General features: G+C 48.7%; 9 protein-coding genes across 9 annotated transcripts; 4 read left to right on the top strand and 5 right to left on the bottom strand.

Moving 5' to 3' along the window:
- Positions 1 to 1,223: 1,223 nt before the first annotated feature.
- AO090701000304 (ribonuclease H family protein) lies at positions 1,224 to 1,675 on the top strand (the record flags this gene model as incomplete). The annotated part of the gene is made up of 2 exons (XM_023237377.1): positions 1,224 to 1,463; positions 1,610 to 1,675. The coding sequence occupies 2 exons, from the start codon at positions 1,224 to 1,226 to the stop codon at positions 1,673 to 1,675; spliced, it is 306 nt and encodes a 101-aa protein (XP_023092080.1).
- Positions 1,676 to 2,791: 1,116 nt separating this feature from the next.
- On the top strand, positions 2,792 to 3,713 carry AO090701000305 (uncharacterized protein; the record flags this gene model as incomplete). Its single annotated transcript, XM_023237376.1, has 2 exons — positions 2,792 to 3,036; positions 3,080 to 3,713. 2 exons carry the CDS (start codon positions 2,792 to 2,794, stop codon positions 3,711 to 3,713), a joined length of 879 nt encoding a protein of 292 aa, XP_023092081.1.
- A 911-nt stretch (positions 3,714 to 4,624) lies between these two features.
- On the top strand, positions 4,625 to 5,764 carry AO090701000306 (Hsp20/alpha crystallin family protein; the record flags this gene model as incomplete). The annotated part of the gene is made up of 1 exon (XM_023237375.1): positions 4,625 to 5,764. The coding sequence occupies one exon, from the start codon at positions 4,625 to 4,627 to the stop codon at positions 5,762 to 5,764; it is 1,140 nt and encodes a 379-aa protein (XP_023092082.1).
- Positions 5,765 to 6,610: 846 nt separating this feature from the next.
- On the bottom strand, positions 6,611 to 8,784 carry AO090701000307 (peroxisomal copper amine oxidase; the record flags this gene model as incomplete). The annotated part of the gene is made up of 3 exons (XM_001823118.3): positions 6,611 to 6,957; positions 7,016 to 8,266; positions 8,331 to 8,784. The coding sequence occupies 3 exons, from the start codon at positions 8,782 to 8,784 to the stop codon at positions 6,611 to 6,613; spliced, it is 2,052 nt and encodes a 683-aa protein (XP_001823170.1).
- Positions 8,785 to 9,914: 1,130 nt separating this feature from the next.
- Positions 9,915 to 11,483, bottom strand: AO090701000308 (CCR4-NOT core DEDD family RNase subunit POP2; the record flags this gene model as incomplete). Its single annotated transcript, XM_023237373.1, has 2 exons — positions 9,915 to 10,889; positions 10,995 to 11,483. 2 exons carry the CDS (start codon positions 11,481 to 11,483, stop codon positions 9,915 to 9,917), a joined length of 1,464 nt encoding a protein of 487 aa, XP_023092083.1.
- A 1,153-nt stretch (positions 11,484 to 12,636) lies between these two features.
- Positions 12,637 to 14,190, bottom strand: AO090701000310 (WD40 repeat domain-containing protein; the record flags this gene model as incomplete). The annotated part of the gene is made up of 1 exon (XM_001823120.1): positions 12,637 to 14,190. The coding sequence occupies one exon, from the start codon at positions 14,188 to 14,190 to the stop codon at positions 12,637 to 12,639; it is 1,554 nt and encodes a 517-aa protein (XP_001823172.1).
- Positions 14,191 to 14,886: 696 nt separating this feature from the next.
- On the bottom strand, positions 14,887 to 16,916 carry AO090701000311 (acyl--CoA ligase; the record flags this gene model as incomplete). Its single annotated transcript, XM_001823121.1, has 6 exons — positions 14,887 to 15,216; positions 15,279 to 15,601; positions 15,661 to 15,823; positions 15,876 to 16,148; positions 16,204 to 16,584; positions 16,641 to 16,916. The coding sequence occupies 6 exons, from the start codon at positions 16,914 to 16,916 to the stop codon at positions 14,887 to 14,889; spliced, it is 1,746 nt and encodes a 581-aa protein (XP_001823173.1).
- A 1,150-nt stretch (positions 16,917 to 18,066) lies between these two features.
- On the top strand, positions 18,067 to 19,471 carry AO090701000312 (uncharacterized protein; the record flags this gene model as incomplete). The annotated part of the gene is made up of 5 exons (XM_023237372.1): positions 18,067 to 18,153; positions 18,203 to 18,351; positions 18,415 to 18,542; positions 18,596 to 19,331; positions 19,459 to 19,471. 5 exons carry the CDS (start codon positions 18,067 to 18,069, stop codon positions 19,469 to 19,471), a joined length of 1,113 nt encoding a protein of 370 aa, XP_023092084.1.
- Positions 19,472 to 19,898: 427 nt separating this feature from the next.
- Positions 19,899 to 22,484, bottom strand: AO090701000313 (uncharacterized protein; the record flags this gene model as incomplete). Its single annotated transcript, XM_023237371.1, has 3 exons — positions 19,899 to 19,927; positions 21,358 to 22,146; positions 22,226 to 22,484. The coding sequence occupies 3 exons, from the start codon at positions 22,482 to 22,484 to the stop codon at positions 19,899 to 19,901; spliced, it is 1,077 nt and encodes a 358-aa protein (XP_023092085.1).
- Between the last annotated feature and the right edge of the window lie 1,499 nt (positions 22,485 to 23,983).

Genomic DNA, 23,983 nt, shown 5'->3' with positions numbered 1-23,983 from the left:
CACAACTGTTTCTTTATTGGGGCAGTATACCACAAGCTACTGATGACCATGGTGACTTGGCTCGCTACAGTACAATACATGAAACATATGCAATTCATGTAATGAGGTAACATTGCTTATGTCCGAAATGAAGAAGATAAAGCCTTATTCCAGGAGAGCCAAGGCGTTTCGTCCTTGAGGGAGTTGTTGTTTCGTAGAGGACTGTTTAAAGTGGCTAATAGGGTTACGGATTGGATAGTAATTCGGCCCAGAAGCCGTACAGTATACCTGGCTCCAGATGCATGAATAAACCCCGGTCGCACGCACATAATGCGCAGTCTGCCGTGTACAATCAGTCCGGACCGAAGAACAGTCGCTTAGCCTAACAGCCCTACTTTCAATAATAAACTCGTGTCGATAGGGGGGGCAAACCTCAGATATGAATGGTCTTCGGAGTAATAAGGAAGAATAAGAACAAGGACAAGAACTAGTCTCTGGTTTGGATTTTACTATTCCTGGAATGCTAAGCGTTTGTATGCATACCGATCTGTCTATATATCCTTCCCTAGCTGAGGAATATCTAAGCGAAGATAATCTGGGGATACCGACATGTCAGATTTTGAATCTGAACGTATAAGAGGTGATATGTCATGTTAAACAACGCGCCGGGCCGAGTTCTAGGCCGAGCGCCTGATCATTGTCTCCGATTCCTTTGTTTCGTAGGTATTATAAATAGGACTTCAACACTCCCTAGATCGGGGATCAAGACTATCAGCTTTATAGTCTCAATATTTGGAAACTGCCCCACCTGCATATCTACGGTTCTCAACCTCATTGGCTGGAAAGGTTCATGAGGTAATCAGGCGGGTTATCATCATTTGTTCCAACCTGAAGCTTCATTTCATGCCCCACTTCGGTACCCACGAACGCTGCGTCGCAAGGGAACCTAAACAAAGCTCTATTAACATTACCCCAAACCACTTAACTTCCGAGGCGACACTTCTGTCCAACTATCTCCTTTCTGTAACATACCTTGTACAAAGGCTGAAACGCGACAGAACATATCAAAAGTGGAAGTGAGGAGAATCACCAAAGACCGAAAGTATCATTCTCATATGCATGGCTTTAGAGAACATCTATACCCCGCATACCCTTCTGAGAGATAGTGAAGTCTCTACATCACTCAGACTTGTATATAACATTGAATCCATCACGTCTCTTCGACTCTAGCCCTCCACGCCAGCATGCCTTACATCATGGAAATCTACACCGACGGTGGCTGTAGACGCAACGGACGATCAGATGCCATCGGTGCTGCAGCCGTCGTTTTCAAGAACAGATTTGGAAAATGCACCGGTTGGACACGCTCCTTACCGCGATATCCCCCACCCACAAACCAGCGGGCTGAAATCACGGCTATCATTTTTGCGCTGGAGAAAGCCCTGGACAAATTCGAGAGGCTGGACACAAATCCATATCTGGAGGTCAAGATCTATTCAGATTCCAGATATGCGATTGGGTGTATGACAAAGTGGATCTATAAGTGGGCAAACAACGGATGGACCAATGCTGCTGGCAACGAAGTTGCGAATCGGGATCTGATTGAAGAGGCTTCTGCTCTTGATGATAGATTGAAAGAGGAAGGAGACGTGGAGTATATCTGGATTCCGAGGGAGGAGAATCAGAGGGCGGATGAAATGTGCAATGACGACATGGACGATCAATGGAGAGACGCCGCTAGTGACTCTGATTACTCCTCTTACTGACTTGATTGCTAGCTAGGAGAGAGTTGCTTTTATTCAGGGAAAATGATAGGTGTTCCAACTGGTGGCGGGTTGCGTTTCTACCTCAACGACACTCCCAATACTGTGTTGCCGATTTTCAGGTATAATGATGTTGCCATGATCTTTACCAATTAGCCCGTGGCTTGTAATCTGCAATCTACATGATCTGTAAGGAAGACATTGATGTGTACAGGTGGTAAATGTTATCTCCAAAGAATCCAGAAACCAGTGCGGGCCTGGATTGTGTTGTCCAGCTGCATCAGGACCTTGTGCCGCTGATGTGGCTCTGCAGATTTATCTTGTATTGGGGTATTGGAACTCGAGGACGGCGACGAATGGCTTGGATGGGGAAGAGTGGCATCTTTCATATCTGAGGTGGTCGCTGTTTAGTCAGAACAAGAAGAATGAGTGGTCGTAACGAGTGAGTGTTTGGCAGTCCCGACGAGCCGTGACTGGTAGCCCTAACTGGGAGATGACCTCTAGTTCCTCCAAAATTCAGTTCTTATTGCCTACATTTATCAATCCCATACTAGCCAACGAGGGATTTCCATGCCTCATAACATTGATCACGTTAAAGAGGAACAAACCAGGCGCTGACCGACAACGGCCGATGAATGTACTGTAATTCCTAATAATAGTCGAGACACAAGCATCACTCAAGGAATGTGCGGTTTCACAACCGGAGACGGAATTTATAGCAGCATTTCCCCGCGTTGTACAGGATGATGTGACTAAAGTCGATTCGATCGGTATCAACATATCCCTGTCAAGTGCGCATGACCCAGCGCATTGAATCCGGTTCTGATGTTGATATTGCGGCGCAGTCATGTTGCTTTAGTGCGCCGGCCGGACTGGGGCTTTTCGCTCTACCATTGGCAATTGATGCAGGGATATTTTCAACCGACTGGGTGGGGCTTTTCATTATGCCACATGATTGAAAATAACTGCTTGACTCAACAACCTGCATCTCTCCTTGCCTTTTGTCATTATTCCGGGCGCCATTTCTTCGTCGTTTGCGGAGCGCAAGAATGGCCCTTCAGCTCTCTCGTAGTCCGGTGTACAGTCTCATCATCTTGTCCATTCTCTGGATAGAGGGCATCGCGGCCGGAAACTTCACTTTCCCCACTGAATCTGAAAGTCGCTTTATCGTCGGGGATCAGGTCAACATAACTTGGGATGTTCTCACGCCACGGATATCTTTATACGAAGAGTGTGGGACACAGCAGTGGATTATTGCGCGTAAGCGGTCTTATACTGAACGGAACTGCGCACCGTAAATAGCTAACGAGCCCAGAAAATATCGTGAATAAATACAGTTATGTCTGGTCGGCAAATCGGGACGTCTATAAGGAGTCCGGCTGCTACTTTGAGCTTGAGTCTTTGACTTCTGAGGGCGAACCTGACGGCCAAGACAATGCAACTAGTGTTGTCTTTGGAGTTTCGAAGAGGTACCACGATGATCCGTCACCGACTTCATACCATTTTGCCAGTACTTCAGCCACATCTTTGACTGGCACTTCAACCCCGGCGACAACATCCTCATCTGAGTCTGCAGGTGCGGTTACTGTCACGGGTGTGTCTGCTGCAAACCCATCTACCGAAGGTAGCAGTGGCGGGCTTTCCTCGGCTGCAAAGATCGGTATAGGCTTAGGTATTCCATTGGGTTTTCTCCTATTGGCCGTTGGCGTAGGGTCATTCCTCTTTTTCCGACGGAGGAGAAGATTAAGAGAAAGCGAGCCTGATGTTGCCGAGCCGGTATGGCATTCTCAAAGTACCACTCCTCTACCTGGTGGTTTTGTGGATGGAAGTAATACTGCGAAGAATGTGCGTGGATCTCACACAGACACGATCATCTCAGAACTGTCATCGGAGAACTACAGGTCACGGGATGAAAGGCAGACCCATGAGGTCAATGAGTTGATGGGTGTGGAGCGGAGCGAGCTGGATTGATAGTATTGAACAAGATAATAGTATAATGATGTATAATGATAGTGTATAATGAATCTGGATTCTATGCACATCTAGCTTGGGATATCATACGCATTAAGGCATGATTAAACAAGACCAAGTCTCCGAAAGCTCTAGTAGTAGAAGATCTTTTTAAAACTAATCTCCACCAAAACTCATCTACTCACAGTACAATAGGAGGCGTCATGACTGACCATGAATATAATTCCATTCGCAGTTGCATTGCCGTGCAAGTGGACCTTCAGTTCGTCTCGACAGACATGCTTGTCTGAGCTCATAGGTAATGAAACGATTCAGAGCATATAGATCTTATGCGAGTTACATTTGAGAAGATCCTCATGGAAGCAAGTATATAAAAAGACAGACAATCTGTCCAGGCTATCCACCAGATCCTGTATCTCTAGATACTTGCTTCTGCTATGGCCATGAAAAGAGGTGTCCGGTCACCAACCAATGAATAATAGCCTGTCCTGTCTGGTTATCTCAGTAGCAGGTTAGAATGAATCAAGAATAACTTTCGCCAGTAATATATTATCTCCGAACCAGATCTCCGAGGGCAACCCCGAGACTAGAGAAATCCCCGTGTCTTAAAGTCCGAGTTTTCGCCTCCCCGACGGACTTTATTACCATTTCGGGTAATGAGCTGTACGTACGCCTCAACCTCAGCCTCAGCTGCCATCTATCTATGACTACATCGTCATCTGTGATTTGTACAATTGCTGTCTGCCTAGGTGGCAAACCAACAAGATATACGTACACCATATTGACTCATAATCGCCTGCGCAGGTATAAATACCACGGTAAATCCACAGGATCTCAAGCCAAACACAATCAGATCTTACAAGATCAAGATCAGGATCAAAACATACAATCAGACGACAAAGCAACCAAACATGAGATACTCATACCATTTTCATCAGCCTCCACAGGCTTGGGAGATGGATGTGTCTATGCTAGAGGACCATCCTTTCTTTGCTCATCACCATCCTCCTCCGTATGAGGACCACTTTGAAATGAAGCATGGGAAGTGCTTCAAAGGCAAGATGCATAAAGGGGAAAAGGGTATGAGAGGTATGGGAGATGATGAATTCCCCGAAATGCCCAGATGTGGGTTCGGTGGTCGTGGTGGCCGTGGAGGACGCCACCATGGTCCTTATGGTCACCATCATCATCACCACCCGTATGCATTTGGATTTGCTGGTCATCATGGCCGTGGAAAATTCCACCCCCATCCCCATGGACATAGACATGGACATGACTCTGACAATGAGCATGAGTTTGAACACGGATTCCACCCGTGGACTAAACATGGCAGATCCGGACCCGGCCACCACGGCCGACCTGGCTTCCACCACCCTCACCACAAACACGGTGGTCCAGGTCCCCACTTCCACTCTCGGGGAGACTTTCACCGTCAAGGCCATGGAGGTCCCAGACATGAGCGGGGCCTAGGAAAGAAGCATGGAAAAGGAAAGGGTTTCCATCATTTTGACAACATGCACCATATGCACCACATGCGCCCTTTCAGACGCGGACATCATCACTCACGAGACGCAGCCAGTTTCACGCCTTTAGTAGACGTCTTTCTTACAGCCACCCAAACTATCGTCCATGCTTCACTTGCTGGAGCTCAAAAGACGAATCTGAGTGTTGGATATGATGCTTCGCGCTCTCTGCTCCGTATCGCGGGTGTTGTGCATCGGCCTGATGTGGATGAGGAGATGTATAGAACTTTTTTGGTTGCGGAGAGGGGGTATCTTTTGGGGGTGTTCAAGAGGGAGGTACCTCTTTCTCATGGAGTGGTAGTTGAGGGGATTCAGGCTCGACTGGAGGATGGGGTTTTGAAGGTTATACTGCCTAGGATTGAAGGGGAGGAGGTTCAACACGGTAATGAGGTAGAGGTGGAAATGGTGAATGCTGAGAAGGAATTGTCGACTCCGGATGAGTCTGATACTGAAGGAGAAGAGGAAGAAGAACACGAGGATGAAGGTGAGGAGGCTGAGAAGGAGTTTGTTAAGGTTGATATTCAGTGATTTTAGTTTTCTTTGAGTTGCTTTTCATCGTTTCGTTGAGAAAGTCATGGCTATATAGGGTAGGATAGCTAATATGAATCTATTCTATCCTACATCACACGTACCACAGACACACAACATCATCATAGTTGACTAACCGTAACAGTTTGCTTATAATCCTCTTAGAAGTTGGCCATTCTATCATAAAATAAATGAGAGAAACAAGAATTATAGCAGAGTGCTTGTAATTGGTTTTCTGGATAAAGCCACATAGACAAGGTTGGGAACTTTAGGTAGTACTAAGTCAGGGAGACAAGGGTTTCCTCCAACAAATCATAACGTTTGTTACTTTTTTTATCTTCTTGTAAGAGCCTCACACTGCATTTTTAGGGTCATCGAGTGGTTGGCGTTACACAGCTGTCGTACTTGATGTAATAATTGTTAATCATCAACAGTTCTTTGGTCAAAGAGGCCCTATCCTGAGCCATTTTCTCTCGCGCCCATGAAAGAAAGGAATACAATGAATAGGAGCGGTATCCATTTGCTTTCATCGTTATGATACAAGGTCCAACAACAGCGCTCAAGAACAGAAGTGTAATATAAAGCTTGACAAAATACGTGACGGGCGATGCAGTCTCCATGAGATTCTTTAGAGTAGGGCCAATGAATGATTAATCCCAGTGCACGAACATTCATTTCAGCGAGGCAAGGAGAAAGAAACAAGTTCCAATAGTATAGTAATGAAGCTGTTCATTGAAGTTTTACATGATATCAAGAGAAAACGCCAATCGCAGGTATCCAAGACAGGAACAACCGCCGCATTAAATGCCATGATGCCAAACTGAAGATGAAAGACAAAACAGAAACTCAGACCAAGACGCTAGAGCCATCATTCTTCTTGCACGAGCAGGAAGAAGCACCAGCAGCAATTTGAGAAGGCGTTCTAGCATAGCTAGGAGGCACATCCAGTACAGGGTTGCGAGTAAAGAAGTGACGAGGCCGGAGAAGCAATGTCATAGGTTCTGCCGGCATGATAGGGTAATCCTCAGGAGCCGGGAAGTGCGTGAGCCCAAAGGTGTGCCAAAGCACAACATCCGTGTTTTCGATGGAACTATTTGGACCAGCTTCCTCGATCCAGGCAGGTAAGCCCTGAGACGGTTCTCCAGAGGTCTGAGGAACGTGGCGACCAGCAGGGTGAATTTGGTCATCAGAATCTTTATAAAAATTAGCATCCACTTATAATCATTCAGAGAGCGGGAAGGGGCATCTTACATTTGGTAACATGGACGGCATGTCTAGCGAAACCAGCTCGCTTCCAGACCAATGAGCCCTCCTTAGGGAGCAGTGGGGGAACCTCGCGGCTGACCAGCTTATAGCACACTGGCTTCTTGCTGTAAGCGTTCAATTTGTTGGTGTTGGCAATCTCCCAAGTCCGTCCAGTGAAGCCATCGTAATCGGACATCGCCTCAAGAGGAGTGGTGAACTTGGTCTTCTTGGCGTAGAAAGCATTACCGTACTTGTTCTCAGCGCTTCCAACTTCACCTTCGCCACGGACAGCGTCGACCTGGAAGACCGTGTTATTCGGTCCATCGATGTTGGCGTCGACACGCAGGCAGAACAAGTGCTGGTGGTTGTGAGCATTCACACCAGGATAGACCTCAGTACCCCAGCCCTTAGTGTCCTCTCCGGGGTTCATTGCATAGGTATTGAGAATACCGGTCAGCTTGATGTCCAGCTGCACGGTACCATCCTGGTGGAATATCCAGTACACACAGTATTCGTAATTGGCGGCAGTGAAGATATGGGAAATGATCAATTTACGGCCACGGGTAACAATGATCGATTCATCGCGGAAGTCAGTGTGCTTGAAGAGGATACCTGCGTCTTCCTCATGAATGCAAATGGCATTCTTCACGATGGTGCTAGCTCCAGCGCGGTTGACGAACGCGGCATCCATATAGTGAATCGCTCCCTTGCAGTCACATCCAAGAGACAGACTGTTCGTCATGTATCCACCACCGTATTCGCCAAGGTCGAAAGCGTGCTTACGCTGATGCGGGTGCTCCGGGTTTCCGTACGGCACCACCATCTCTCCGAGTGACAGACGGTAAAAAATAGGGCGAACATTACCCTTGTCATTGAAAGTGATGTTGTTCAGTACAATTCCCTCACGGTAATTGAAGCCGACGTGGATGTTCCAGTTTTGCCATTCAATGTGACGTCCATTGACTGTGAAAGACACACCCTCGGGCTGGGTGATGTGAATGGGCTTCAAATCTGTCCTAAATCCGCCTTCCTTTTCGATCGCTGCGGGGTGATAGTTGTTGGGAGGCGCTTTGCTAAGTGGCCGCCGCACCGGTGGAACATCAATGTGAATAATCTGCTTAGTCTCGGCATTGAAGATAGGACAGAAGTCCAGAGGATACGTGTACTGGGAATCATCCACATGGGGTCTGTAGTACATGAGGGCTTGCTGCAGGCGAACATCGGTACCGAAGCGCTCATCGTAACCAATTGTCCAGGCTAAATATATGTTAGTTGATCCACGGAACACAGTTTATCTTGCTTTTGTTCTGGGAAGACTTACGGTCACAGTACACCTTGTGCATGTCCTCCTTCGGGATGCCAATAATGGCGCACTGCTCAATAACCTTCGGGTCCTGGCGAACAATATGCTCTACCTCTTGCAGGTCCTCCATGGTAATTAAGGGTTGCACACCGGGGGTATGCTTCCACTCAATGACTTTCTTCTGGTCCAAGTCCACAACTCCGTCGTAGATCTTGCCACCAGGCGCAATTGCAACAACATCAGCAGCTCTCATAGGGCGGGGAGCCTTCTGAGGGTCTGCCAGCCAGGCCATCATCTCCGCCTTACGAGGCTCCCACAGAGTGACGGCATTGAAGTTGACCTTGCCATGTGCTTCGCGGACGAGAGCAACAGCGGTGTCGATTTCAACGGTGGAGAGGGGGTCAAAAGGGTGAGGAGGAGGAGACGAAGCGCTGACCTGCAAGGTCAGCTGCTGAAGCCGATCGAGGACCATGATTTAAGTAAGTCGTAGAATAGTTGTGGGATGTTTGGATAGAGATTCTTAGGAATGTTCAAGTAGGAGGTTGTCAACCGGGTTATATAGTTTGGTAAAGTCCCCGGGTATCAATGTCGGTGTAACCAACAACCAGATAGAATGCAGGAAAGTGACACAACGCAGCAAAAAAAGAGTCCATGACCAGGAAGGGGGCCCTTGCTTTTTAAGTTGCAGCATGGTTGGGTTTCGCAACGCACTGAGCTGCCTCACTTGATAACCTGGGGAAAGCCGATAAGAGTCACGACGCGATAAGACCCGGATCGCCCTTCCAAATCCGGTATAGCGGCATGTATCTGAAGCAGCGGAAAGCATGCGTTGGAACTCGGATCGAGACTCGTGTTGAAAAGCGGGGAAGCATTCGGATATCATTACTTCTATCATGACAGACGTTCTTCCACTCGGCCACACTGTCCACGCAAGGGAGGTGGAATTCCTGTAGCGGTCGTCGATCCACCGGCTGGAGACGCTCCGTCGGATATGATATGTCAATCTGTAGGGTAACCGAAACTAAGTTCATACATGCGTACAATATCACCCAACTGGTTTTGTTCTATCTACGGCTATAGGAGGGAACCCAAATATGCTATTGGGAAGGAAAGGCAGGAAGCGCCTGTGAAACGAGAATTATATTCCAGCCATATAACAAACACCGTACACCCTTCGCAAACACCCGTCTCCCAGACAATGTGAAGCATCTCAGGCGACGAACCGTGAAATGTGAGACCTAAACAACGAGAAAATGCGACTCAAAAAGATAAGAAGAGATAGAGGCACCGCCGTGGTGCTACATGCTATGTACATCCGTCATATCGTATCCATCCCGCAACCCCCGCCATGAGAAAGAGAGAAAAGCAATCGCTGTGAACGAGGTAAACGGTAATAAGACAAATAGCGTCCAGGAACCTGGAGAACGTTCCCGAGGGGGGAAGCCACTCGACAATTCCCAGTAAGATTTCAGACACACGAAGCCCATACAAAGAGACCAAACAAAGGGAAAGATACAGAGGAACAATGATGCAAGGCATATCATAAACTCCCCCAACCAAATCTAACACCCATTGACAAATGAGATCTTAGCTAAATGACTTTCATGCTTTCCCAACCTGAAATTGTCCCAAGACTCCGCCGACAGCGCCAGGTGTCAGTGTGCCCAGTCCCTGGTGCTGGGGTGTACCGGCATTGGGTGTGCTCGGCGTGCCAGCAGCAGAGTAGATCGTAGCCCCGTTGAGATTGGGCGTCTGATGGGGCATCTGATACAGCAACGCTGGCATCTGACCATTCAACCCCCAGATTTGTCCAGAGTACTTGGACTCGTCAATGCTGCCGTTGAAAACCAACTGTCGCATCTTCCAATAAATTTCGCCCGTGACAAGCGAATCGGACCCCGCCTGATGAGCAATGCCGACCCGTTTGACACCTAATTCATCGGCAATATCTTGCAGTCCCGACTTTTGACCAAGGTTGGTGAGAATCTGGGCGGCGGCTGGTGTCAGAGGAGTATCGTTGACGGCCTGGTTGCGCCCGGCGTGCTTCATCAAGTATTTGATATCATACAGCGACGGGAAGAAAATATTGAGAAGTTTGTGGAATTCCTCTTCGTTCTCGGGTAGAGGCTTGCAGAGCATGATCTTCATCAAGTAGCCAAAATCGTAGCCAGAGTGGAATGACACCCAGTGAACGTCATCCAGCAGGACGAGGCCTGAGCTGATCAAAAGCGCACCGAACTCGAAGGGATCGATGCCATTCTTGTCATGCATGGAGAAATCGATACCGGCTTTGGCGAGCATTGCCGTAGATTCTTGTGCGTACATATCATCCTCCAACGAAAACCGGAAGTTAAATTGCCAGGTGCAGGGAGCCGGCACCAGACTATTCCCTAGGGGTTGTCCATTCGCATCCGTAGCATTGGGCGGCGGTACCTCGCCTTCAGCAGAGAACAGGGTTATTCCCAGCTGAATCATCTTCAAGAGATCGACGTTGCACCGGAGAGTCTGATAATGGTAATCCGCCTTGTTCGTAAACGCTCCGATGGGACGTGCAACGATACCGGGGAACTCGGTATCCTAAGTTATCGTTAGCTTTTCAGATCTCAGAAACTAGGCAGAAATTGCCGCCTCCAGAATCATCTGGCGATCCGGTTTCCCGGAATCATCTAGTCGCAGTCTCACCATGCTAATATACGGATACTTCTCCACCAACTGCCGCAGCACGGCCATTTCTTGGGCCAAGTTGTGCTTCCATACATCCCGTATTCTTGTCTTCACGGCGCCCGCTTTCGCCTCGAGTGCTAACCGACCGTCATGAGTTTGATGGAGTTGTTGTTGCTGCATCTGGGCCCCTCTCGCGAAGCCCATCTGAGCCGCATGGCTGGCAAGGCCGGTGCCGCCAGCATCTGCGGCGCCGCCAAATCCAGCGACAGACATGCCGTTCGCAATACCGGTTCCGGAGAGCGTGAAAGGATTGATATTGGTATTCGGGTTGCCGGCGGCGAAACCAGGATGGCCGCCAAGGGAGGGAGGTGGGAGAGCTGTGTTAGCCGACTGGGCATGAGCCGGATGGTGTTGAGGTTGCTGTTGTTGTTGAAGGTGGGCTTGTTGTAAATGTGTGTAGGGGCCGCTTAGGCCAGTAGGCCCGTATCTGCCGACAGGAGGTGGCATGTTGTAAACTGTAACGTGGACAGCTCGTCATGCATCTGAAATGTGATGGGGGGTTGGGTGAATCGAGTGGTCGGGCCTTTTTCACGCTGGACAGACAAGTCGCTCGCAGGTCGAGTCGAGAAGGCGGACAGCTTCTTTGCTCCGTATTCGGCTTAGCGCGCCAAGCCTCAACTTCTACGTTCCTGTACAGCTTCAACTTCGCTCCCACTCCCGCTTAATCAATCAAAAGTCATCTTGCCCCCTTCTGTTCCCCACCTTCCATTGTACCCCGGAACCTGCGGACTCGGGTGTCGAACCTCTTGTACTTTCGCTCGCCTACCCATTGACGCCGACTTTTCCCAGTTCTCCATCTTATCCGCTGACCATGGCCGGCACGAACCCCACCGGTTTCGACATCAAGGAATTCAAGGCCGCCGCTTCTCCCCGGTCGGTCTGGGCAAAGAAGGACCCTTGGGCTCGCTAGTGCGTCTCACGCATTATCTCTCTGCAATTGCCCTTACTAACCCATTTGCAGTGAGGCCTGGAGATACACCGGCCCCTTCAGTCGCTTCAACCGTTTCAAGCGTATCTTCCCCGGCTTCGGTATCGCCAGCGTTGCCTTCGCCGGATACTGCGCATACGAGGCCGTCTTCATGAAGCACGACGACCATCACGGCGACGGACACCACTAAACCAGCCCAATTGAAGTCAATGCATTGAGAACGGGAGGAATAACACGACGAACCGCCGACCGATATCAATGGGTTAAAAAGACGAGGATACCCCGGGTTGCAGACGAAGACGTCCGTATACCAGGAAGGGTTGCGGCATTTAGGTTTCATACAAGGGGGTGCGATGTAGTGAATCTGTTCTGGGGACGCTCGGACGAGCGGGAAATAAAGTATTCTGATGGTCATGACGCGCGCCCTTGCTCTAAGTCGGCGCTTGGGTTGTTTGGAATTTGTCCGGTGTACATAGTATCTATCTGGTTTCCGTTATATCAAGACTGTACTTTTTTCGTTCTGGTATGGGACTCTTGTCTTGTACTTGGGCTTAGTGATTACTGCAGTGTACTACGTAACGTGATGCGCTAGCTCGCGATGGCTGTCAAAGGGGGTTGTGGTTGGAGCATATAAATCGCGCTAATCGATGTGTTCATTTTTGACTGACTAGATTACTCTTCGAAGACGAATGAAATGCCATCATCACCCGCCGTAACAACACGCTTTCCATCCAGACTTTGGGTAAAGGCCATAACACCACCGGCTTGCTCGCCCTCCGAGTTCTCTGTGAGACCCAAGTGACCCTTCCATTCCTTCAACAGACCCTGTGCGGCAGCTGCAGTACCACCGCGCGCATCCCACCGCCTTACGATACCGTCCATGCCGACGGAAGTGAGAAGCCACGGCTGGCCCTGTCCAGATGCAGCAGATGCAATCGGACCACGGGGAGGCAACGAGGCTGGGGCAGAGCGACCCTGAAGGAACTCAACCTTGACTACGGCACCCTCATGCGCCTCCTTGATATGGCGGCGGAGAGCGAAGCGGTGGGCGGTGTCGAACAGGGCAATTGATCCATCTACCGAGCCCGCAGCGAGGAGACTCAAAGGAGGGGAAGAGAATGACAAAGTCTCAATGCCGTCAGACTGAGCCTGAAGAGAGGCCAAGATAGTACCAGCAGCAGCACCGGTTGACTGAGAGGCGGCCCCCTTACCCTTCGCTTTAGATGCTGCAGCGCCACCAGACGCAAGACGAGGAAGACCGACAATTCTGATGTGACCTTCCGCACCACCAACAGCAGCGAATGCACCATCTGGCGCAATCGCGACCGAATAAAGTCCTCCATCAACTGCAAACCGCTGGTCCTCCGGGGTCAATCCAACGACGGCACTGGTACCAGCAGAGTAAGAGATACCGGCGGCGGCGGCGGCACCAAAGACGTCATACACGTAAAAGCTGCCATCCTCCGAGACAGTCGCGAGCAGCTTTCCATCGGGCGTCCAGGCACCTGCGGTACAGGATCCGGTGTGCTGGAAGAACGTCTGCATGATCGTAATGGGCTGAGCGGTGTCGTTGTGGTCAATGCGGAATACCCAAGCGCTACCGTCATTTGCTCCAATAGCAATGACATTGCTATTCTCCTCGTCACCCTTCTCGCACGGGCAAACAGCAATCCAGTTAATTTCCTCTACCTCCTGCGCCTCTGCGACAAACTCCCAAGCCTGGCCAGTCAACTGGGGAGTAGTATCGCGCCATACACGCAGCTGGCCATCCAAACCTGCGGTCACGGCATATTCACCCTTGGGTCCGGTAAACGCAACTGCGTTAACAGTATCCTTGTGGCCTTCAATCTTTGCAATAGGCTGCAGAGATTCGCGCTCCTTTTTCGGTTGAGGGTTCGACTCGTAACTTTGTGGGAGAAGAGGACGCTCGGTGTTTGGTGTGGAATCGAAGATGTATGCGGTATCGTCGCCGGAGCCAGTGAGAACAATAGAGTTGTGGATAGGGTGCTGAGCAATGCAGAAGAGCGAGTCTGAGTGAAGATCAAAATGAGCGGAAGAATCATTCTCCAGGGTGATTTCCTCCTGTTCGTAGGTCATGGGCTCGTCGCCGTCCTCGCCATCGGAGTCCATAGGGTGATCCTCATCGCGCTGGAAGATTTCCTCCGCCTCATCAGCCTCCACGTAGGCATCTTCTGCCTCGTGGTGAGGATCTTGGGAGGAAGACATTGTGTTGGTTATATGGTATCGTAAAAAAGCCAAGTACTATTGACTTGGAGGGGTATTGTAATGTGAAGGAAAGATGCAGTTGATGACACCTCAGAGCTGGGGACTTTATATATAATGATTCTCCCTTTCAGTCCTATATGTCGCAGAATACAAATAAAACTTTGCGACAATTGACGAGCTGCGAGGAGATTTTTTAGCTGATCAGTAAATTATAGCGATAAGGCCCCGCGCTTAGAAATTCGATAAATTCTCCCCGCGCCCAAGTCAAACACTGCAAACAGCTAGCCTGTCTCCGATTGCTTTATAATCGTAATGCTTTCACGAACCGCCATGAATGTTCCAAAATATTAATGTGGACCGTACAACTCATGACAATCAGAGCACCATATGTTTACTGATGGGACTGGTGTTAATTCTAGTACTGTCACATGTTTCGCTTTTCTCAAGGCCCTGTCCGTTCCTATAAGTAACAACTCTGGGCTCTTACATCGCGTGTGAGGGGCAAATATATATACTGGAGGATAACTCACGATATTGAATTCCACTTATACATACTATGCTATTGAAAAACAAAAACATAATTTAAAAAAGAACATGAAAGCTATCATGGCCAAGTTGTACAACAAGAGCATGTAGATACAGATCATAAGTAATGATATCTATTTGATTAAGGCTAACCATGAAATCTTACACTGTCTACAGCTTCGCACCAGCGCGCCTGCGCTCCTCCTTCTCTTGGTCCCGAAGCAAGCGACGCAAGATCTTGCCACTGGGACTCTTGGGAACAGCCTCAACGAAGCGAATACCACCCTTCAACCACTTGTGCCGAGCCTTATATTCTTCCACATACTTCTTGATCGACTGTATCGTCTTCTCATCATCCTTATCAGCCGAGGCAGATTTGACGACGATGGCCTTCGGAACTTCACCGGCAGCCTCGTCGGGAATAGCAATGACGGCACAATCAGCGACGGCAGGATGGGTGAGTAGGTGGGCCTCAAGCTCTGCAGGGGCAACTTGCAAGCCCTGAAGTTCTTATTAGCGGGGGGCACTCAAACTTTGTATCACCATGGTACGGAAGAACAAACCTTGACCTTAATTAACTCCTTGATACGGTCCACAATAAACACATGCTCAGTTCCCTTCGGGCTTAAGCGGAATACGGCTTCATCACCAGTGCGCATCCATCCGTTTTCAAAGGTTTCTTTGTTAGCCTTCTCATTGTTGAGGTATCCTAGTACCACACTTGGACTGCGGACCACAAGTTCACCTGGAGTGTCATAGCTTGTGATTTCTTGGCCTTCTGGGGAAACGATGCGTGCTTCAACACCAGGGATGAGGGTACCGGAGGATCCGAGGAAGATGTCGTTGGGGTGAGTCGAGGCCACGACCGTGCATGTCTCGGTTAAACCTGTAGGCAAGCATTAGTCAACTGTGCACATATCTCGCCGTTGTGTAATTGAAGCTTACCATAGCCTTGCCGAACTGTAACACCGGGGTACATCTTTTGGAAATCCTCGGCTGTTTCCATACCCAGAGGAGCTGCCCCAGTGAACAGAGATTTCACCGAGCTGAGGTCGTACTTCTTGCAAACCTCGTGGTTTCGGAGCATGGTAATGATAATTGGCGGGACCTGACAGAGATATTAGTAGCAGAAAACCATAGTAGTCAATGACAGTACGAACCAAGAAAAGGGACCCGATCTTGAAGTGTTGAATAGAGGCAAGGTATGATTTCAGCTCGAATTTGGGTAACACAATCACCTGGTCACCTCTATAGGGTCCAGTATGACACATAACCACTAGGGCATAGATATGACTCTGGGGGAGCAGGCCCAGCACGACTTCAGTATGTTGGGGACCTCCTGGTGCGGCGAGGGCATCTCGATGGGTCTTCTCGAAAGCGGAGATCTGCAGAACGTTTGCGATAACGTTCTTATGAGAAATCATCACTCCTTTCTGTGATAAATGGTCAGTCTCTCTCAATCTATAACTAGTTGTGGTATACACATACAGGTAAGCCAGATGTCCCACTGGAATAGCATAAGAATGCAGTTCGGCGAGCACCGTCTCCAGGACCCCAGTTGAGTCTCTCCAATTTAGGTAGTGATCTGCCTGCCTCAATGAGTTGTGAGACGGTCTTGTATTGCGCAGGGATGCTTGCGCCACCGGTGAGTTCGGCGGGAACCTCAAGCAGATAGATACGGTCCTTCGGGAATCCAGCCAAGGACGCCGCCTCCAGGGCAGTGGACAGCAAGGGGGCACAGGTGAATAGAGCTTTCGCTTGAGAATCAACCAACTGATGCTTCAGCTCGGGCGCAGAGTAAGCCGCGTTGGCGGGCGAAACAATTCCTCCCAACTGATGGGTCGCCCAGGACAAAGGAAGTGTATCAATCTGAATGAAGGGGCGATTAGCCGTGAATGTCTCTACATTTTGTTTTTGAAACGTACCGTGTTCACACTGAAGACCGCCAATGTCTTGTCCCATTCCGTACCCTGATTTGGGGCCCAGTTGAACTCCTTCGCTAATGCTCGAGCGAGATAATCGACTCGCTCCGCCACCTGGGCTCCTGAGTAGGATTTCCCAGTAATTCCACAAGTGAAGGGATCTCTCGACTTTTGAAGCGGGTTTCTTCCATATTGATCGTTGAGCATAAATTCGCTGATAGGAATATTATCAGGGATTGCGGGTAATTCTCCCGCCCCTTTCTGAGGAGTGAAGACCATTTTGGCAGGGTCAAGGTTTTGAGTACGATTGAGATCTATGCAAAGACAAAGAAAAAGGAGAGAGCTATGTGAAAGAAAAGAAGCGAATAGGACGTGAGGGGAGAAGAATAATAAGCCGGGGGTCGCTCCAATCCTAGTGCGGGGAAAGCTCTTTATGGTTCTTACTCGTAGTAACAGCCCGGAGAAATGACCGAGCCGTGGCCACTCTGCACAGAATTTCCGAGATTATGCATATTATATCAGTATTATTGTCATCGACCCCGTGCCCTCTAAATATAGTATTCTGAACTATTTCCTTCTACATATTCCACCCTTTGAACAAATCTTTTATCAAACTCGCACCCTGTCGAAGCTGTGTAGTTCGGCATGATAATGATTAGTGAAGGATTGCCCTCGGATATGCGATGGTGAGCCGAGGGTCTTTCTGAATCGGTGCAAAAGCTCCACTTATGATGAAATTAAGCCCCTAACTATAAACTAGCCTATTAATTAGGCTGTGGAGTTCTCTCTCCTTGCACCGTCGGGAATGGGAAAATCTACGTCTGCATTCACCCACTCAAATGAAATTACTAAATCTACTTTGACTCGATCCCATAGTGGTGGGTGTGTTTGCCAAGCAATTCACTATTAATTGCTCTGTCGATTTTTATAGAATGATTGATCTACGAGGGCGATTTAAAACTATTCATAGGCTCTACTGATAATCTATACATGAAAATTTCAATATTGAGTAGGATTGCTGTCAGCTCTGACCACGGCCTTCAATATGCTTTGAGATCTCCTGAATCAGGCCTCCAACCTTATGTCTGATACCGATCTCCATAGATATTATAAGGCCCTAAGGCCTCACGAAGCGGTATGGGCGGTGAGGCCGGTCAGGTGGTTTGCCATCTAGGTAGAAGTAAATGATCTTAAAGCACTCTGCCACAGTACATAGTTCATTCTGATTCAACATTTACCCTATAATTATCTCACTTGCGAATGATTAGCAATCACTCTTGATCTAATGATTCTATGAATATGTCCTTCTCTATCTTTCTCCTATACTAAATACTCCTATATACCTGAATTGCCACGAGCCTGAAGCCCCGATGCCCAAGGAGTCCATTATCTTTATTATTGATGCGAAGCATTAAGACATAATATACACATGCCTGCGAAGAGGAAGAGGGCTACCGCAGGGGCTGAGGTTTCATTACCTTCTGCCGTTAATGGGGAACCTCCAGCATGGGCAAATGTACGTAGCTGGACACTATTCTTATATCCTTGCTAACCAATGGATGAAGTTCCGCTCGGAATTAGGTGACACCCTTCCATGGTTTCGAGCCGTTCAAGGTGGCATATATCATAAAGATGGTCTGGCCTGGGGGGTTCTGGTTGATCGCGACTCGGGAGAACGCTCATACATTGATGAAGAAGTGGTAATAACCAGGATGTAGGTACAATAGCTCGACTTGCCTCATGTCATTCTCACACTAAGACCTTCACTTCTTTGCAGAGGTGGCTCATGCTCTAAGAATGCGAACGGAGATTTGGTTCGCGTCAAGGATCAAGCAAAGAAAGATCTTCTGGTAAAATGTCTCATGAACAGCATGGAGCAGAAGGTTCCCGTCGGAGTTATTATCGGTAACTACACCGTGCCTGACAATGTGAAATGATCCTTATTAATGATAAAATAGGGGAGCACAACACTGTCTTGGGGAAAATGGTCCCGCACCCGTATAATGTGATGGATTACTTCCGCATCACGAATATCTGGTTTGAATGTATTGGCAAGCGTATTGCTGCGAAGGTGCGCTATGAGAAGTTGGATCTCCAGAGCAAGAGCTGGTGGGCGGACAAAGGGTCGTTACCACCGCCGCCTCTTCAAGAACGTGATTTTGCAAGCAGACCAAACTCAGTTGAGTGCAATGCATGTAACAACAGGAGCTTTCAGGTATTTCACCAAGGCTGGATGTGTCTACAGCCATCCTGCACCCGTTTCTTTAAAATTGGAGCGTTGGCCGCTCCTGCGAACCTCACCTACCACCAAAAGTTCCTGAGCTATCGGATGGCCCCGGACCCCGTCATAAAACCTCACCACAGCCTGATACCAGACCTGCTCAGCACTTTTGATGAGGATGACGCAAGTGTAGCGACCAGTAGAGTGGCTTGGAAAGGGATTGTATGCCCACAGTGCCGCAAATGTATCTCACGAAAGTTTTGGAGAGGCTGGAAGTGCAGTGACGATAGTACCTCTATTTCGACTCAACCTCAGCATTCATGCACCTTTGAGAAAATGACACGAATGCCAGTTGTGTCCTTACGATCTGTCATTGATACTCTCGAAATCGCTCCCCAGAAGCGAGCCTTTATGCCTGATGACAAGTTCATGACTCCAGAGGTTGACGATAACTCACTGGCTCCATACAGGAGGTTAGTCTATAATATCCCAGGAGTCGGTCATATTACGCACCTTGTGTCGAATAGAGACATAAATAACCACCCTAACGGACCAAACACCATGTTTACGCAATTGCAGCTGGCTGAACTTGGGTTGCAGAGATTTCCTTTGAGTAATGCCGTGGGTAAGTTGGCATTGTCTCGATTGCAGTTTCTATCGGCGAGCGTCTAACAAGTATCTCTGTAGTTACTGGCACGCTTACTGCGCACTTTGCAGTTAATTATGTCAGTTCCGTCTCTTGACATCTTATCATGTGGTGAGCATTATCTGATATTGTTTTAGGGTAACCCGTATAAGTATGTTGCACCAGTAAATTGCAAAGGCTTTGGTGAGGCTCCTGGGCCAGTTCTACACGCGCTAGGCCGTCTGCAATGGGCGACTGAGCAAGCTGTGCATCTGACTGGACATACGTCCTATCCACCAAATGAAATGCTGGTGCTCGGATATTTTGCGAACATGAAGATCGGAGTTAGTACTATCTCATCTTTCATCTATCGAGGAGGTTATTTGCACCAAGGTGGAGAAGGCAACAAAGAGGGCTAGGGATATATGCAGCTGTTGCTAACACCTTTAGTATCATGACGACGGCGAAACGTCCCTTGGCCCTACTATTGCGACACTATCGCTGGGGGCTCGGTCTACCATGCAGATCCGCATGAAATCAAAGTACTACAAGGGGCAGAGCAGCAGGAACATTTTACTTGAGAACGATCCAGTGCTTCCAGGCTGCGCGTTCCAGTTGCAAAGGCAGACATGGAAAGCTGAATTCGAGCATGGAATGATTACACAAACAAAGTATAACAAATGCCGAAACGAGCTCTTCAAGAACAACCGTACCCAATGCGAAGCCAAACCGTGTATTAAACTGGATATTCACCACGGAGACATGGTTGTAATGCATGGTGAAAGTCTGCAGAGATACTATGAGGTATGTATATGGGATAATGCGAAAATAAGTTTTAATCTGACAGTTGTTTTAGCATGAGGTTATCCCTGAGAGCAAATTGCGCTTTGCGTTGACCGCGCGCCATATCAAAGCAGAGCACGTGGACCCAAAGGACACTCACAAGGGAGAATTTACGCTTGCGGGTCACCAGATTTACAATGGAATCTGAGAAATGGTGTTTTTCCTTTTCTTGAATTGTCGTTCTCTGTTTCTCTGAAATCTCTACCTCGAGGGCTTGCGCTAACTCGATGTTTTCTGCTTTGCCCTTTCTGTTTCTCAGGAATTTGGGATTTGAGGTGGATTTACCTTTCGCCTATTTCATTGTAATTACCTCTATAGTAATTACCCACATGAATGCACGGTTGATATGCTTTATCACCATATTTCAGAGAGCCAATGCATCGCTTGACCTACTGATCCCTCTTGAACCAGCCACTTCCTTCACCAAGTTCAAAACCTTGCGAGCTCTCAGGGGCTCCGAAGTTACCAAAGGGAAAGTCACCAGAGGGAGAAGCCGAAATTTCCTGATAGTCATTTGAAACTGGCTGCCAATCGTTGGAAAATTGACCGCCATTGGACTGGGCACCCTGACTGGGGTTGTTGAAGGACCAGGGAAGGTCGTCGAAGCCAGCGGGCCATTCGGACCCGGGTTGTGTAGTGCCTTCTGCAGGAGCAGCTTGCTGTCCCCAGGGGTTCATACCACCGATACCGGTGGCAGGGCCTTGGTTGGTCTGCTGACCGGCTCCTTGACTAACCTCCTGTTCGTTTCCTTGACCAATTCCTTGTCCCCAGGGAATGGTAAAGCCACCTCCATTCTCCATTCCAGTTGGAGCGCCAGTTTGCTGGCCAGTTCCCTGGCTAGTTCCCTGCTCGTTTCCTTGACCAGTTCCTTGTCCGAAAGGGATGTCCAGGCCACCTCCATTACCATTCGTGGATCCGATTTGAGTACCTGAGTTTCCACTCTGGTTACCATCAGCACTGCAGTTATTGAAAACACCTACAAAAACACAGTCAGCACAAGTCCCTGAACGTCCAATGGTAAGAGTACTTACTGTTTGCATAGTATGCAAATGAATCGGCATTGTTCTTGGCCTGTGCAGTGCTCAATTGAAGCACACCGTCAAGTCCATACACAACATCATCCGTACCAGGCGCGTAGACGCTAGTAGCATGCGAGAACTCATGGAGCGAGATAGCCGCCTGATCCAGATATCCACACTCGTTCACCACCTGCTGCGTTTCATAGTATGCCTGGCAGTTGACAACACGGTTTTGTGTTGGGTACGTGATGGCCGCAATGTTGCCACCGCAGGAATCCTGCGCCGATGGCTGACAGTAGTAGGTCAAGGTGCCTTTCGATGTTGCTTCCTTAGCAATGGCCTCCAAGCGCTCGGCAACCTCCTTCTTGTCAGCCTCATCCTGGGACTTGAAGAACTTCTGGAACAGTCCACTGCTGCCGTCGCGAGCATCCGCAGCGGCAGCCTCGGCCATCTTGGCAGCCTGTGCAAGGTTATCCTGCATCAGCTTGTTATATTCGCCACTGCAGGCTTCGAGGGTGGCGCGGGTCGCAAGGCGGTTAGCAGAGTCTTCAGGAGCATCGAAGTCGATGGCGTTGGATGTATAAGGAACGACGAAGAATTTCTTAGGGTTGTCCAACTTCGTGTATTCGAGCATGCCATCCGCGATGGCGGAGTACTTTTGACCAGGAGAAAGGTCGTGGGAGTCGGCGATGTCGAAGATGGACTCGATTGTTTGTTTAGGGGCGAGTTCCAAGAATGCGTCGTCATTCAGATGTGTGTTGACGTAGTCGACTTCCGCACCGGTGAAAGTTGGGTTTGCGCCTTTTTGTTGTTGTGTTGTTGTTAATCACCTTGTGTTGATATGTATATGCAGATACTAGTCATTCGGCAGTGAGCTTACCAGATCCAGACACAACAACCTTCTTAGTGGGAAGCTCGTTATCGAGCAGACCACCCCTCTTGACGACACGGAGATTCTCATCAGCAATATTAGTGATGAAAGCTTTGATAGTCGAGTTTCCGATCGACTGCAGCTGAACGTCAATCAGGTTGCGAGCACCGTCCTGCGGCGCTCCCGAAGCCTGCCTCGGAATAAGAATCGGCTTGCCGGCAGCCAAGGTCAAAAGACCGAAGAAGTGAACGAGTTGAATGAATGACATCCTGAACGGAGAAAAGGAGGAACAATATAAGAAAAGAAAAGAAGGAATGAATGGCTTTGATGAGAACAAGCACTGGGAACGCGGCACCAGGCCTGGTTTTATACATCAAATGACCTTGAAAAAGATAATCAACTCATCTTCGTGTTTCAAGTTGGCTAATGGATTTTTCTAATGGTTACATTGTTACCCAATCGATTCATATATTCCTGATGGATACATCTAACCTGCTAGACATGGTGGTCTTGGCCGCTGGCACTTCATACTATGGGTCAGCGGCTATAGATCTGGCGCAGAATCCCATGATGGTCTTGGAAGTGACATCAACAACCAATGACGGTAATGCATAGGGTTCCTGGGCAAGAATCAGGTAAATTAAACGGCCACGGGGTCTCGAGATCTAGACTAGATGAGACAGATCATGGCTACAACAGGCCAGAAGATCTAAGGCGAGAAGATATCGCGCTACATGCAAAGTAACTTAAGATCGAGAAAATTCCGAGGCCGAAACCACCTCATAACCCTGGATAGTATAGAAGTAAGTATCTTCAGCGCTCCACCCGAGCATATGGGGGTCACGGGGCAGATCAATCCCGACCCATTAGCTGAGAAAGAGGCGCCCTATCTGTTTCCTTATTCCGCACCTGAAACGCTTAACAGCCTTAGCAAGGTTCAGGGTTCGAGAAGAATACTACCTTCCATTCTGGACTCAATCCACATTAACACGAGATAGGTGGCACTGCAGGGCATTTATGACACATTTCCATGGACCCCCAAGCCAAGAGTCCTACTCGGAGTAAGTCAACGAGGTCAAGCGGATTAACACAGGAATTAAGGAGCGAGAAAGTGGGGGCGAGTCCCTAGTCTATGCGACATCTTGGCATCAACGGCGTTTCAGGGGACTCCAAGCCTTACCAGATTGTCAATGCTTTGTGGTAATATTTTTTTTTTAGGTTGAGCCCGTTTCAAACGCATCGAACGGTCGACCACTACAGGCTCGAGATCTCTGAGTTTTGGTGAACTTTGAAGGGTCTCTGTTTTAACTGCCGCTTGACATGAAACTGTTCTGGATGTTCGGATATTGAAAGTACGGGTCGGGATCTCTTGGCAGTTAACGGAACGGCACTGCTCGGAATCGAGATCAGTCTGTATATCGTGATGCTATGGTATGTGTCTCAAACCCGCTATCTGCATGGAATCACGTTAGCCTGTTGGTATCTACTTACATAATAGAGAAGCTGGGGGTAGCTGGTACTACTACACCCGGTTTGGGTAGAATACTATGTAGGGCAAAGATTGAAATCAACACCCTGTCCTACATGGTTAATCAACGCTAAATTAGCCATAAACCAGAAAGAACACCTGATAGAGAGTAGTGATAGGTACGCTGCATGGGGATATTGCCCGAAAAGGAAAAAGTGAGGGCTAACATGCTTAGTCTAGAGCGGAGCCTACCCACTTAGAAAGCCTCCCCTAAGACTCTTTCCCTCCGCTGCCGGAGC

The sequence above is a fragment of the Aspergillus oryzae genome, chromosome 5 (genome assembly GCF_000184455.2).
Source record: "Aspergillus oryzae RIB40 DNA, chromosome 5".
In the NCBI taxonomy this organism is placed as follows: domain Eukaryota; kingdom Fungi; phylum Ascomycota; class Eurotiomycetes; order Eurotiales; family Aspergillaceae; genus Aspergillus; species Aspergillus oryzae.
Note: the sequence above shows the minus strand (reverse complement) of the source record. Positions and strands in the feature narration are given on the sequence as shown.